The sequence below is a fragment of the Desmodus rotundus genome, chromosome 12, assembly GCF_022682495.2.
Source record: "Desmodus rotundus isolate HL8 chromosome 12, HLdesRot8A.1, whole genome shotgun sequence".
NCBI classification, from domain to species: Eukaryota; Metazoa; Chordata; class Mammalia; order Chiroptera; family Phyllostomidae; genus Desmodus; species Desmodus rotundus.
Window position 1 is genome coordinate 67,371,321 of NC_071398.1, and position 15,221 is coordinate 67,386,541.

At 43.2% G+C, this 15,221-nt stretch overlaps 1 protein-coding gene across 9 annotated transcripts in view; it reads right to left on the minus strand.

The window, feature by feature from the left end:
• Nucleotides 1-310: 310 nt before the first annotated feature.
• Nucleotides 311-15,221, minus strand: part of WARS2 (tryptophanyl tRNA synthetase 2, mitochondrial) — a 76,852-nt gene continuing 61,941 nt past the window's right edge. For 8 of the 9 annotated variants that reach the window (XM_045203710.3, XM_024570293.4, XM_045203709.3 and 5 more), the window contains 2 exons: nt 4,331-4,449; nt 311-2,573 (listed from right to left, as the gene is read on the minus strand). In XM_045203710.3, the coding sequence (XP_045059645.1) occupies nt 2,125-2,573; nt 4,331-4,449 (568 nt within the window). In that variant the 3' untranslated portion in view covers nt 311-2,124. Of the gene's footprint in view, nt 2,574-3,653; nt 3,729-4,330; nt 4,450-15,221 lie in introns of all 9 variants that reach the window. The other variant, XM_053915549.1, reaches the window with a different exon arrangement.

Sequence of the window (15,221 nt, forward strand, 5' to 3'; positions counted from 1 at the left end):
GGTAAGTGCCAGGGGTGGGAAGACGGACCCAGGTTCCAGCCTGGCTCTTTTACCCACTTCCTGAGATCACCCGGCACGTCTCAGTCATTATGGACTGATTTTGGACTTGAGCCCTCAGGTCACTTTCAAAGAGTAACAACAGCGGGATGCTCACAAGCCCAACTCACCTGTGCAGGGGTTTGCTCCTCAGAAGTTATCACAAGTCGTCTAGTTTTGCTGCTCTCAGAGTCTTTCCAGGGAGCCTTTAGTTCTGTGGATGAAAAGGTGTTGCAAGGGGGTAAAGAAACACAGAGAGCAAACACACAGACAATGAGTTTGATAGAGCCATCTTTAATTTTGTCATTTTCTAGTACTCACAACAGGGTTCCTTTGAAGAAAAAAAAGAGAGCCTTGGAAGAAATATGCCCAAAGAGGTTTGCACTAGGACTGCTGACACCCATTCCAAGAGAAGATTAAAAAAGAGTCTTTTAATTTGGATTCTGGGATGCAGTGTTCTGTGGATTTATATCTGTTAATACAAGGACTACTCTACTCTCATCTCTTAAGACACTTAAGTAAAAATTTTTTGCCTAGCCCTAGCTGGGTGGCTCAGTTAGTTAGAGCATCATTCCTGTATACCAAGCAGTTGTGGGTTCGATTCCTGGTTGGGGCATGTAACTGGAGGCAACCAATAGATGTTTCTCTCTCACACAGACGTCTCTCTCCCTCTCTCCCTCTCTCTCTCTCTCTCTCTCTCTCAACCTTCCTCTGTCTAAAATCAATGAGCTTATCCTTGGGTGAGGATTAAAACACAATTCTTTGCCCGACATACTAGTCTCTTACATACAAATGATGATCATTATATTCACTGGCAAAATATCAGAAGCAATGTCTCTTACAAAATCAATCTTGCTAACAGACCCTGGTAACTGGGGATTACCATTCCCATTTTCAGGTGTGGGGGGGCATGGAAGCCTCGAGAGCTGGTTTCAGAGTGACTTGCTGTCACTCAGAGAGACCGAGGCAGAGGCGAGACGCGCAGCTTCCGCTGCTCACTGCTGCCGCAGTCTGGCAGGAGGCACCTTGAAGTGCAGGTGCAGTAAGTACCGGAGACAGAACTTGGGACTTGCCTCCTCGGGGACTTCGAGGAGCAAACGGGACCACAGCTGGCTGAAACCACATTCAAAGCACGCAGCTGGTGGCTGAGCTGCGATACAAAGAGTATCAGTAGTTTCAGGTCTTACAAGAGCGTACTTTCAGGACCCGCCTTCTAAATAAGGATGGTTGGAGGCTCCTGGAAGGGGTAATGGTTTTGATCTTGGATTTGCTTCTCACTTCCTGCGTGATACTGTGCAAGGAACGCACTCCCGGAGCCTCCCCCTCCTCAGTGTAAGATGGGAGTTCTTCTCCTATGTGTTTTATGGGGTGAGGTGAAACAGAGAGAAATGCAAGGAAGTACTTATTAGGAACATCATCTAGGGAGGGACTGAGCTCTTGTACCACAAATAAATCAAGTTGAAATAATAGATTATATCCTGCATCTCTGAATTAAAAAGAAAAAAAAAAAAGAACTTGCTGGAACAATCAGTGTGATCTCTTGGGAAACAAGTTAAGCAGCTTAAATCCATTAAAGCAGGCACCACCTCAGTGACAAATGAACTATCATCATCAACTTATTTTTATGAGATCTGGCTACAAATTGGTCCAAGTGGGATCCCAGGGATTACAAGTCTAAGACCTCTGCATGTTACTGTAGCAAGGCTGGGACAGATAATGTGACCACCTGTGACAGCATGTGCTCGAGAGACACACAAGTGATACCCCCATTTGCAAATCACTGACCACCTCAGTCACATCTGTGTAGATGAACCAGCAGAGGAGCCCGCCTCAAAAGTCGAGGATTCAGAAAGCTATGCCTTCCTGGTTTGTTGGTTGTTTTTTTTTTCTGGCCACAGCATGGTATTGATAGGATTTAGAACACTCCTTTCTCTGTTCGAAGGCTACAAAGCATTATTCATCGAATGAAGCCAAAATCAGGTAAATTAAGTCCCCAAACTATAATTATTTGCTTGCAAGGAAAGCTGCCATTATCGGAGTGCTCAGGCCACCAAAGAGAAAAGCCTCTTCGTCATTAGTTGAAACTCCCTACAGAAGCCCCACCAACTTCTTCACCTCGTGGAAAATGGGACACGCTAATTCCTTGGCTTTTGCTGACCCAACTTGTAAAACTTTCTCTAAGTGGTCCTTGTCCAACTTCAATTTTTCAAGTTCACTCTTAATTGGAGCAAATTTCTCAATCACAGCATCTGCCACCAACAGCTTGTAGCGAGCCGTGTCGATCCCGGCGCTCTGGCGGACCACTTCCTCCACCGGGAGCCCGCTCACTGCGGAGTGGATGGCGACCAGATTGGAGACGCCCGGACGGCTGGCCGGGTCGTAGGTGACCTCCGAGGTGAAGTCCGTCACAGCCTTGCGGAATTTCTGCACTATCTCCTCTGGGCTGTCTGTTATTCTGACGGTGGCCAGTTTGTCTGGGTCTGATTTCGACATTTTGGCAGAAGGGTCTCGGAGGGATTTTACCTTCTTCATCGATGCTTAGGTAAAAACACCAACACACACATCGCCAAAACAAAAAGAAAACAATGACAACATAAAAAAAAGCACTAGGAATGTCAGCGTCTAGATCTTTAAAAAAACCAAGAATACCAAATGATTTTATTACTTTTGTCTGATGATATACATATACAGTTCTCACTGTGCAAAATTCACGCAATTTATACAGGCGAGAAAGCAAACATCATCTGAAATATGTCGTAATACTGGTAATGCTTTGTTGGTCATATTTTTACACATTGTGAATGCACACGTACACATAAAAATGTATAATCTTATACAATAAAATTGTATCAATCACACTGTTTTTACCATGCACACCTTGAAAAAAAGGACTATTTCTTTCCTCTCCCTCTCTTTTCCTCTCTGTGCTTCCCTCCTGGCTAATCACCCCCTTACCCAAGGCCACTGCCCTTGCTGTCGCTAAAGCAATTGTAATGATCTGTATCAGTCCTTCCAAGGATTGACACTCAGAGGGTACACACTTACATAACCCTGACCCAGGATTACATAAGTGTGTGCAAATATACACACACACACACACACACGGGGGAGGCTTGTTTATTGCTCTGATCAAATCAAGATGTTAAGCTGTGCTTCATAAACCAGCGGTAGTAATAACTGCCTCTTTTATGGTTAATATGAAGCACATAAAGTTGAAATAGGTAAAATAATAATAGGCCAAAACATTGAAAGGTTGATCTTGGTGCATGGGGTGCCCTGAATTCATCTGTGGCAACTAATGGAATAACTCAGAAATTTATATCCACCTTATGTTTCTGAATTGATACTGGGAACATGTTCTATTCCTTTAAAATGCTGTCAGCTTAATAAAGATGGACAGAGCTGAGGTTCAGTGATTCCGGCCCTGCCACAAGTTTACACAGCTATGAAAATGTTGGTAGAAGTTTACAGCTTCTTTCCTCAAGAAGATTCCAAACTAGCACGGCCTGGCCGCCCGCAGCTGAGGTGTCAGGTTCGGTAGGTGGACTTAACATTCTACCTGGGCTGTGCATTTAGGAGGGCAGAGTGTGAGGATCACCAGCGCCTTCTGGTTTTACCTGGTTACGATCCAACAGTTCTCAACGACACGGCTTTTGTCTTATGGTGGGTAGGGAAGGCAAGGTGAACTGCTTCTGGAATCAGAAGAACTCAGCGCAGGGCCCAGCTTTGCTACGAACTGCATACAGGACTTGAACACAGAGTTAGCCCTGCCAAGCCTTAGCTCCCTTACCCACAAAACAGGGACAGGCACCTGCTCTACCAGATGACTGACCTTTTATATACGTATAAAACATATATTTTTATATATCAATGTTTACATATGGTAAGTCATAGAATCTACTTGAAAATGATTATTTTTAGTTTTTAGTCTCTCCCTTACTTTTCAAGCTTCTTTGATTATTTTACTCAATTGTCCAATGAGGTCTACTAGTCCCACATGGGAGAAAAAATGGGGATCTAGTTATGAAGCCTCAAACCTGTCCATCAGAAAGCCAAGTTGAGTCCCAAGAAAGTTCCAAGCTTTGGCCCATTATCCAATCCTTTCCTCAAAACATGCCCTGATTACTAGACTTAACCAAGGCGACCACTTTGTAAGTCATGTACATGTCCAATCACTATGTTGTATACCTGGAACTAATAAACTATAGCATGTAAATTATAACTAAAAAATGTTTTTAAATACTAAGGGATTAAAATAAAGCCCCGGTTTATCAGTCACATGTTTGTTACTCACTTAGAATGGACTTGGGCTCCGGGAAGAACTCCCCATACTTCTTGTTAAACCCTCTTGCGAGATCCTGAACTAGCTCCATGTGCTGCACTTGATCCTCCCCGACAGGAACGTGTGTGGACCTTTAATAAAAGACAGACAGAAAACGCCGCAAGGCTCCTGCTTAGACGGAAATGATATTGCAAGCAGCTGCATTTCCTGTGCCTGCTTCACTGGTGGTGTTCGGCAAATGCTCTCCTACTACAGAGGAGACCCACGTCTTTATCTGAGTGTCAGACAAATGCCAGAGACGTTCGTCTACTCGCGTTCTCTTTCCTCCACAGCAGAAGAATACAGCCATCAACACCGAGTGACAGGATCTCGCTGGGAGGGAGGAATGGTGTCTTAAATAGCACGGGCTCTAAGCATAATCGAATTCTGAAACCACTCCTCCTTCCCGCACCCACTCAGCACATATTATCCTGGCTTTGACCAGATGCTTTGCACTTCAGAGCTTGTGGTCGCACTTGAAAGACACTCCACCCAACTCCTCAAATCAAACATGGCAGACAGCTCTTCAGGTGAGAGTTTTCTTCCCTGTCACACAGCGTGTAACTCAAGAGTGTTTTGAATTATGCTGTCAGTCCTGGTCGGGTAGTTCGGTTGGTTGGAGCGTCATCCCAATATGCCAAGATGGCGGGTTCAATCCCTGGTCACGGCACATATAAGAATCAACTAATGAATACATAGATAAGTGGAAAAACAAGTCAATGTCTTTCTCTCTCCAAAATAAATTTTAAAGAAGGAAATATGCTCTTTTGTTTTCAAGTACACTGCAATCACAGGACAATTAATATGCTGCAGGGAACCTAAAATAAATGAACAAAATCTACCAGTACCATGTAGAGGGATCTCAAAACAGTGTTGAATGAAAAAAAGCAAGTTGCAGAAGATATTAATGTAAATGTTAAAGTACATATGAAAATTCTGTACACTGCTTACCAATGCATAGATAAGTTAAAGAACATACTGGGAGCTTTGCCACAAACTCACGATCATAGCTGCCTCCAGAGAAGGAGGGGAAGCATGAGCCCGAGGAAAGGAACCAAGGAGACTTGAATTATACCCGTCATATTCTATGTTATTATACAACGAAGATGTGACACAAAAATTATCAGAATACAGGGACGTTATTTATAATTATTTTGATCCTATATATAAAGTTCATAATGTTGAATCATGGTGAGTTATGTCAAACAAGGGAAGAATTAACCATTATGCAGAAGTCTTGATGGAGAAAACTTTATACTGAAAGGAGATGGGTGATTTTTATTTACTGATTTTAGAGACGGGGAGAGAGAAACATTGATTTGTTGTCCCACTTATTCATGCACTCATCGGTTGATTCTTGTATGTGCCCTGACTGGGGATCAAACCTGCAACCTTGCCACATCAGGACAAAGCTCTAGCCAATCGAGCTGCGGGGCCAGGACAGGCTTTTAACTCTTTAATGCTGGCTGGGGTGTTTACATTTGATAATACAGTTAATTAAGTGCCGCAGTTTCCTGACCAAGGAAGTTTGACATCCCCCCTGTGAAAGCAGCACCCTTAAAGGGAACTTGAGTATTTAAATAATTATAAATTTTAAGAGAAAAAACTAATAGCTTTTAAAACAGCCACAGCAAAGAAAAATTGGTAGAAAACTATGGTGCTTTGTTATAGAGAGGAGACCCTCCTTAGCCAGGGGTTAATTAATGATTCTTGAAAAACTGGCAAAGATCTTTGACTTTCCTTGTGAACTGCCGTCCACAGGCGACTGGACCATTGAACATACCTGTCTACAGCACGAGACAGTGAAGGCCGTTCTGACTAGCATGAAGACCAGCTACTTTAAGACAAGAAGACTCTTGAGAATATTTTGCAAATTTTTGAAATATCCCTCATAATTTTAATCATTTTTATTTTTGCAAATTACTTTCCAGTCCTTGTTATTGTCTCTGTATAATAAACGCGTACTTTCATATAACTGCGGTTATAATATGCACACCACATTTTATGTTAACAGAAGAGGCATTTCCTATGTTTCTATGCGGTCTTCATTGAGAGAATTTTAATACAAGCACAAGACTGTCCCTGAACCATAGTTACAGAACGACAAGGAACCTGCATCATTTTGTGTGCAGATTTTGTTTGAATATTTACATAGGGGGAACTTTTGATTAGAGTGAAAAAATGACCTTTTACAATAAATGAAAATTGTCTGGAGGCCAATCTGGTGAATGAATGTTCTATACTTTCTGGTCAGAAACAAAGCATGGCTGTCAATTAATGAAAGTAATATTTGTTTGATAAAATAATTCTGAATATATTCACAAAAGAAATGATAAATGTTTTGAGTATTAGAATAAGGAATAGGTTTCAAAGCAACTCTTCGACACTTCTTTTGCATGAAAGTCAAATGGAATTCATTTATTTTATTTTTTAAAGAATTTATTTATTTATTTTAGACAGAGTGGGAGGGAGAAAGAGAGGGAGAGAAACATCAACATGTGGTTGCCTCTTGTGCACCCCCTTCTGGGGACCTGGCCTGTAACCCAGGCATGTGCCCTGACTGGGAATTGAACCAGCGATCCTCTGGTTTGCAGGCTGGTGCTCAATCCACTGAGCCACACCAGCCAGGGCTCATTTTATTCATTTAAAAAAAAAAATCCCTGAACATTAACTGTGTTTTCGTATACTTCCTCATGTACTCATGCAGCCACCCTGTGCATGTGTGTTCATGTGCACGGGTGTGTGTGCGCGCGTGTGTGAGAGGCATCAGAGCACTCACTTATGATAACAGGCTTTGGGCCAGGCTTGCACCCAAATCCTGACTCTGCCACTCTTGTCTTATGTAACTTTGAGTAAATCACAGGGTTTCTACTTTTTTACTGTAAAGTGGGAGTGATAACATTCACGCCATACTATTGCTGTGGGGATTAAGTGAGACAATGCATGCCAAGTGCTTAGCACAGTGCCTGAAATTTGGCAAGCTTTCCAATAATGGCAGCTACGTAGAGAACAGAATTCTAAAAAGGACCGCATGCACTGCATTTCAGGAAGGGGCTCAAGTCGCACTCCCTACGGAATTACACGTGCGGTCATCACCTGACTCTGCCCCAAACTTCTCTCCATCGTGGCCAGAAATAGCGGCAGTTTGTGTGGGGGGGGAAAAAGCCCGTGTCACTATGCATATTTAGCAAAGTGGATAATCAAGACCTGATGGAATATTTATTGATATGTAAACTTTCACATTTCTTGGCATTTCTAAAAACATAGCCTGGCCCTCTAGTTTTCTCCCATCATTGGACAGCTTATTTTCCAGTGTGGATCCACATGTCCCTTTTTTTCTGATTTCTAGGGCTCTTGTCTCTGGCTCTGCTACCTCTGTGCAGGCTTAGGATTGCATCTCTGCCTTTCTACTAGATACTGGCATTAAATGGCCCACACTTACTCCCAAACTCAACAATGATGAATCAACGTTCCAGGTTTGAAATGATATCAACACTGTGGTCCAAAATAATCTGTCTGAACTTTTTAACCTGGAATACCCATGAGGACAGAGGAAATATAAACAAGTGAAAACTAGCATCAAGATTTAAAACTAAAGACAGAATTTGAGACGACTTTTCATTAACGGTGAAGATCAGTAGAAGTGACCTAGACTGAGCGATGTGTGAGCTCCTTGTGGCACACAGTCGGAGCAAACGCCCCATTCCCGGAAACCCACCCCAGCTGGAGATGAGGGCAGACGTCCCTCCACTGCAGCTAGATTGCTACTGACCCTTTTCTGGTCATCAGCCCGATTCTTTCCTTCTACATTCAGTCACGAAAACAGCTTTCAGAAAGCAACAGTACAAGCAGTGGAGCCAGCAGGAACGGGTCACCGTGCATTGCATCCTTACAAGAATGAGAATGTTAGCTCCGTGACAGCAGGAACTCGCTTGTCTTACCCACTACTGTAGCCCAGGACATAGAGTGTTTTCTGGCCAGGCCCGGTCAGCACTCAAGGAGCATTTTTTGAATGAATGAGATACAAAGTAAAGTGCTGAAGGCACGCCGTAGGAGAAAACTATCTCGGGCCGGCAATGCCAACCCAGTGAAGTGACACAAGCCATTGGATCAGCAGCGGAGCACTCTGTTCTGCCCTCCTGGGGATTTACGAGCAGAGAGTCCAGACAGTGTCCAAGTAGACAGAAGGTGGACACACGGGCCTGCTGTAGAGTTCGTCCACTGGCAGACACTATTTGAACATAGTTTCCTTGTTCCAGCATGGATTTTAAAAACCCAACAAATAAAAATCAAACAAACTAGTATAGGCTCAATCGGGGCCTATGAAAAAAAATGTGGAACAAGGGAAAGGAAGCATGAGACCCTGAGGAAGATCCAAGATTTAAAAATGACCTTCTAGAAGAAACAGATAGTTTTGTTTTTTGAAAGAAAACTGCTTGGTAACCTTGCTAGGATTCAAAAAGACATGGTTGCTGTAAGACAAAAGCAAGAAGTCACAAAAGGAGAGAAACATCGGTGGTGAGGAACAACAGTAACATGGAGAGAAAGTGCAACGATGCAATAAAGAAAACCGAAGACATAGGAGAAGAATCAGGAGCAGTGAGGCACAGAATCCTGAGGACAGGTCGTATCAGTGACCTGGGTGAGAAACTCAAAGCTCCTCCAGAACTCGCGGCAAGAGAAACGTGACCAGCAGCTGACAGGTTGGAGGACGGTCCTCTGACCTAAGATTATGGTCCTCCAGAGGAAGAAACCAGGGCCACTGGAATAGAAGCTATAACCTTAAAATGGAAGGAACTTGCCTGGTTCAAGAACAAGTAAGCAAGCAAAGCTCAGTATGCATATTGACCGGGTTCAGGAAAAAAAACACTAGAGACTCACACAAACAAAACCCAGAAAGAAAATCTGAGTTACAAAGTTAAAGAAAAAAATCCCACATGCCACAGCCAGAAAATAAAAACAAAAATAAGAAAAGTCAGCTTAATAACACAACAATGGACCAATGTTTATAGGGTTGAGAGTAAAAAGGTATTAAAAACCCAATCAAGCTGTCTTTTATTGTGAACTATGGTACTAATTATGATGATGATAATAAAGTAGCTGGCAGCTATTAAATACCTCCTACATGCTGTACACTTTACTAATCACTTTTAATGTATTATTATATGTTAAAGATTTTATTTATTTACTTTTTGAGAGATGGGAAGGGAAGGAGAAAGAGGAGAGAAACATCAATGTGTATGAGAGAAACACTGACCAGTTGCCTCGCACATGCCCCCAACTGGGGACCGGCCCACAACCCAGGCATGTGACCTGTCTGGGAACCGAACCAGTGACCTTTCGGTCTGTAGGCTGGCAGTCAATTCACTGACCCACACAAGCCAGGGCTTAATGTATTACTATTGTACTTAATCCCATTTTACAGATGATGCAAGCTAAACATAAATTCTCAGGCATGTAAAGGACTGGAAAAAAAACTCTAAATGAAACTTAAGAACTCAGAAGAGGAGATGCTGAGGTATAAAGACAGGCTATAAACATGAAAACATAAAGTCTAAATTTTGGTTACAATTTGCAGTAGAAATTGCAATGTAAAATCAATACGTTTATAACAATCTTTGTTGAAAATCCCAGGTCAGTTAACAAAATCAAAGGGAAGTATGAGTGTAGACTGAGGCTCTCAAAGTGTGATTAGTAACCCATCTGGTCACATAATATCATTTTTTACTTGGAACAATTAAAGAAAAGACTCAAAGAATAACTTCTGGAAAGAGAAACTAATATACAAGTGGACAATAGCCAGACAATAAATGACAAAAAAAACTACAACCCAAAACCTTTGGAGCGTCCAGACCAGGAAGCCAAATCACCTCTGCAGCAACTGGCCCAGAATGGTCAAGCCTTCCTCAATGACTGCCGGTGCCCCTATTCTTTGTCCTCGCTTTGTCCACCTTGGAACCAACCAGAGGAAGTCAAAATGCTCCCCAAGCGAGTCATGTAAGACGCCATTTCTACTTAGCCAGCCTCCAGCTTCCCCATGGCAACAACCTCAGAGCAGAAAGCGCACCTGAAACCTTCCTTTCCTGTGAAGACTTCCCACTCCCCTCCTGCCTTCGAGCCTCTAAGAAACACGAGCGATGGCGGCTGACTCCCTTGCTGCAGCCAGTTCTGCATGCCTGGTCTCCCCGTGTGCTCATTTGTTTAGGTCAAAGATGATCATCACTAGAATGGAAAACAGAAATACACCTTCCGAATCACTGGGGTATTTAAAGGTAAAGAAAACACAGTCTATATAGCAAAAGACGGAAAACAAAGAATCACAGAAATACAGAAAGCACTCAAATGATGTGGAAAAATATAAGACAAAAAAAGCAGGATGCAAGTTGTTTTTGAAAACACACACGACGTGAATCCACATAAAGGAGAAGCTACGGTGGTTGCAGTGGGGACTGGGGTCCGGCTGGTCCGAGGTCGGATGCCCGTTCTCCAGTCCGGCGTGCTTGCAGTCTTTCTTTCATTCTTAAAACGGACTAATAGTAGTTCCTACTCATGGGGTTCTTTGAGGGGAAAAACAACACACGCAAAAGCACAATCTAGTGCCTGGCATGTAGTGTGCAAACAAGAAATGTTTGCTTAAGAAACTGGTTTGAAGGAAATGTACCAATATGTTAATAAATACAGAAATAGGAGCAATGATTTTTAATTTTTCCTATTTAATATGGAAAGAATGTTTTCGCAACATTAGAACATTGAAATGAACCTGTGAGAGACTTGACTCTCCCACTACTAGACTCCAAAAAGACAGAAAATAAAATCACGTCTCCTGGATAGTTTATAACTCCAGTGTAGAAAGCAAGGAGCTGGATTTGTTGAACGTGCTGCTCTTCCATCTGCGAGAATGTTCCTCCCTTAATTCCTTCAAGCTGGCTCCTTTATTTCAGGTCTAAGCTCAAACAGCACCTTCTCAGCGAAGCCTCCCCTAACTGTGCTCTGATTCAAAGTTGGGTTCCCTCTCTTACTGTTTTTCAAGCTATCCTATTTATTGTCTTTAAGTATTAATCCCAATCTAATTATTTTATTTCATTTGTTTATTGAGTAGCATGCTGTTTTCTTTTCTCTCCTGCTATAAAGTAAGCTTTCTGAGAGCTTGTCTGTCTTACTTTTTCAATGTATTTCCAGCACCCAGTAAAGTTGTCTGGTATGTAGGAGGAGCTTAATAAATACTCATTCAAAAAAGGAATGATCTTAAGAGGAAGCCACTGTCATCTCCATCAAGTCACTTTAGTTTCACATCAAGATAAAAATGACAATAAAATCAGCTCGTGACCAATGGAGAGGCTGAAAGCATGGACTCAGAAGTCAGTCCTGCTGAATTTAATCCCAGTTCCACCAGCTCCAAGGCGAGTCATCGTTGTCAGCTTTCTTACCATCCGAGTCTCCGTTTCCACTGTAAAATGGGGGTCATAATGGTGCCAACCTGGTAGACTTGTTTCAAGGATTAAATGAGATGACCAAGCATGGTACTTGACAGTAAGAGTCCAATAAACACTAGAGATTGATACAACATATATTCATCAATATATGACAGGATGAAGGATAAAATGGTAAAAGAAAGTTTGATACTATTAGAGACCTTGGTGTGAGGCACTTTGTGACTTTTTTCAAGCCACAATCACTTTCCTTTTAATAGATGACATACCACAAACATAAATACCGGCTCATGACCCCAGAGACAGGCACAGACCTGGGCAGCCATCCTGATACGTATGGATGCAAAACACATTTGAAGCTGACAGCTCACATATCTGATTAGGTAATTCCAGAGTGTAAATGGCATGCTACAGGAAGTGTGAGAATTCTCTTAAGTGCAGGAAAACAGGCAGAACAATGAACGGGAAAGGTAAAATGCAGGCATGATGACAATGGACCAGGAAGGAGTCTCTCTCCTTCTGAGGTCCCTAAGTGAATCCGGGAAATTGCCCAAAAGGATGCGCAGACCTTTGCCTGTCGCTCTCTTCCTCACAGCCTGGAGCACACAGTCCCTGGCCCGGTGAGTGCTAAAAGCCACACTGTCCCTTTTTACGATTCCCTCGACGCCCATAACCCTGTATGTGCAGCTCTCGGAGGTGTGCATGCTCCTCCCCCGCACCTTTTGACGTTTCTCTTCGTTGACTGGACTTCCCTACTCCGGTCTTGAAATTACAGTGACGCTGACATGCAGGGGTCACCGTGACTCTCCCAAACCAAATTAGCCAACAGGGCAGGTTAAAAAGCAATTACAGTAGCCCATAGGAAATCACAATGGACTGCAACTAACACAGAAAAAACAATTACCATAATCAATACACTTTAAGCACATCAAAATGAATATTTCCACATGTCAAAATGGTTCCAGATTTACAAAGCAACCAAACTAAACAGAAAACACATTGAGTTTTCATAATGACTCTGCATGCGTCTTTGCCTTATGTCGGATCCTCGCCTCCTTTGTTGCCATTCTGTGAAGTTTTGCTTTCTTTTTTTTTTTTTTTTTAAAGATTCTAAAAATTTTAATTTTTTTCACCTGGTCCTATTGCTCTCTACTTGGCTTCTTCATCTGATTTTAGTTTGTTTGTTTCTAGTCTTTCCTCCCTCTGCTCCTGCTGCTCCTTTCACCTCCTGTAATTTATCTTGGCCCTCACTTCTCATCCATTGAGTTTACACTTTACATTAATTCAGCCTGTCTTTGATTCTGCTCACTTATGGGGCCTATACTCTTCACATTTGCAACTTCTCTCCTCGTAGTCTGCCTTTCACTTCAAATAATTTAGTGCTGTTCTTTTAAAATTTATACCCTCCATAACGATATCCATATTAATGTCTTCTCTTTTTCTCCATATTCTTTTTTTTTTTTTTTTTACTTACCCTGAGTGTGCTTTCTTAGACACAACATAAAACAAAAGTCTTTCATAATTTTGATTGTTATAACTTCTGTCACATAATAATGCGTCTGATCTTCCCTGGTGACTAAACCATTTTTCTTTTGCTGAGTTCCTTGTTGCATTTACGTTCACTCGGGGTCCACCCCAACTCTTTGGCAGAATTAGTGTCTAGATGAATAATCATTGCCTACACATATCTGCTGGCAGAGATCTCTTGGTTCCCCCCCCTACTTCTTTGGCTGTGAGTTTTCTGTGCTGCGGCCTTTAACCAGCCCGGCTGGGACAGGAGTTTGGTGCCGTTTTTCCTCTTGTAAGAGATTCATTCACCATCACCGGTTGCTTGCCGAATATGCTGTGACGACTCCCGGTGTAGCAATTACTTACTGAAGACCTATGATGTGCAAAGCCTGGTGCTGGGAACTGGCAGAGACAGACTGAAGGCATCTGTCTGGGGAGTTAAGGCTTCCAGGAGGGGAGAGAACACACAATGAAGCCACACACTCTTCTGGCCAGTCCCCTTGTTGCGAGCCCTACCTCAGTGAGCGGCAACGCCAGCCATCGGTCCAGGAGCAGAGTCAGAAAGGCGGGGTCGTCCCGGATGCCTCTCATCACACGCATCTGCTCCCTTACGAGGCCTATGTACTCCACCTCCTAACATCTCCTAAGTGTGTCTACTCTCTTCGTCTTTACTGTCACCCTCGGGGTTCAAACAGACTAGAAAAGAGCCTCTCAGCAGACCACCCAAGCTGCTTTTGTCCCCCAGTTTAGTTTCTGTATTTTAATCAGTTCTCTTTTAAAAGTATACATTGCATTAGTTCCCTCTGTCCTTAAAATGCAGATAGCTCCCCATTGCTTGTAGGAGAGTCCTGGGTGGTCTGTTGACATCCCAGGGCCCTTCTCTCCCTGAAAGCTCTTCCTCGGAGTGCCTTCCTGGAGGTTCTGGCTCCCTGTTGGTGCCTTCCTGAGAGCTGGGAAGTGGAAGAGATGGAGAAGAAACCACTGCTTTGGCAGTGGCGGGGGAGCAGGAGGACAGCAGGAGGATGTCAGGAGACCGCTGAAAGGAGGTCTGGCCGGCAGCTTCCAGGATCTCATGAAGATTTGGGGCAGACTGGCCTCATAGACAAAGGATATCATTCAGGACCTGGAAGTCAGTCTCCAAAGCAGTCTGAGGAACTGATTATCTCAATTGTCCTCAATGGCAGCAACTGATCCTCAGACCTTATACTGACTCAGCCCTCCTGTGGAATTATCAAGCTGGACGTCTCCCACCAATCTTCTTACTCGCTCTGCTCTGCTCTGCTTTGGTTTGCTTTTGGTTCTGCGCATCACCCTTCCTGGAGGCCTCTGTTTCCTCCTTTCCCTCTGTCATCTCAGCTTTAGCTTTCACTATCTTATCCTCTTCCCACACCTCCCTGTCCGAATTCTTGAGAAAGAAAGCGAGTAGCCAGGCAAGCACTCCCACCTCCATCTGAGGAGCTTAGTGGCACCTCTCTAAAACTTCACTGCCTCATCTGCAACACGGGAAAACACCACGAGCTGTGTAGCAGAGCTGTGGGAGGTGAGTCGGAAAACGTGACGTGTGCAGCAGCCAGCATGGCCGGGCCGGCCACGCTCACCACATGCTAGTTCCTTCCTCCCTCTCCCTCAAGCCCATGCCTCCTGCCTTTTCCCGGATGAGTGGCATTACAGGTGCTAAACAAGTATCTGCTGTATGTTAATAAGAACTGTGTGTGTCTGTGTGTGTGTATAGAGAGAGAAAGTGAGAGAAATGTTTACTTAGTATATAGCCAGCTATTTGAAATTAGATACCCCCCAAAATAACGCAGAGGCAAAATAAAAATTATGAACCCTTGCTATTTTTGAGCATTCTGCCTCTCTTCAAATATCTGCTGTTCTATTACACTCTCAAACTTAAGATGGTCTCAGCTGTACGTTTCTGGATT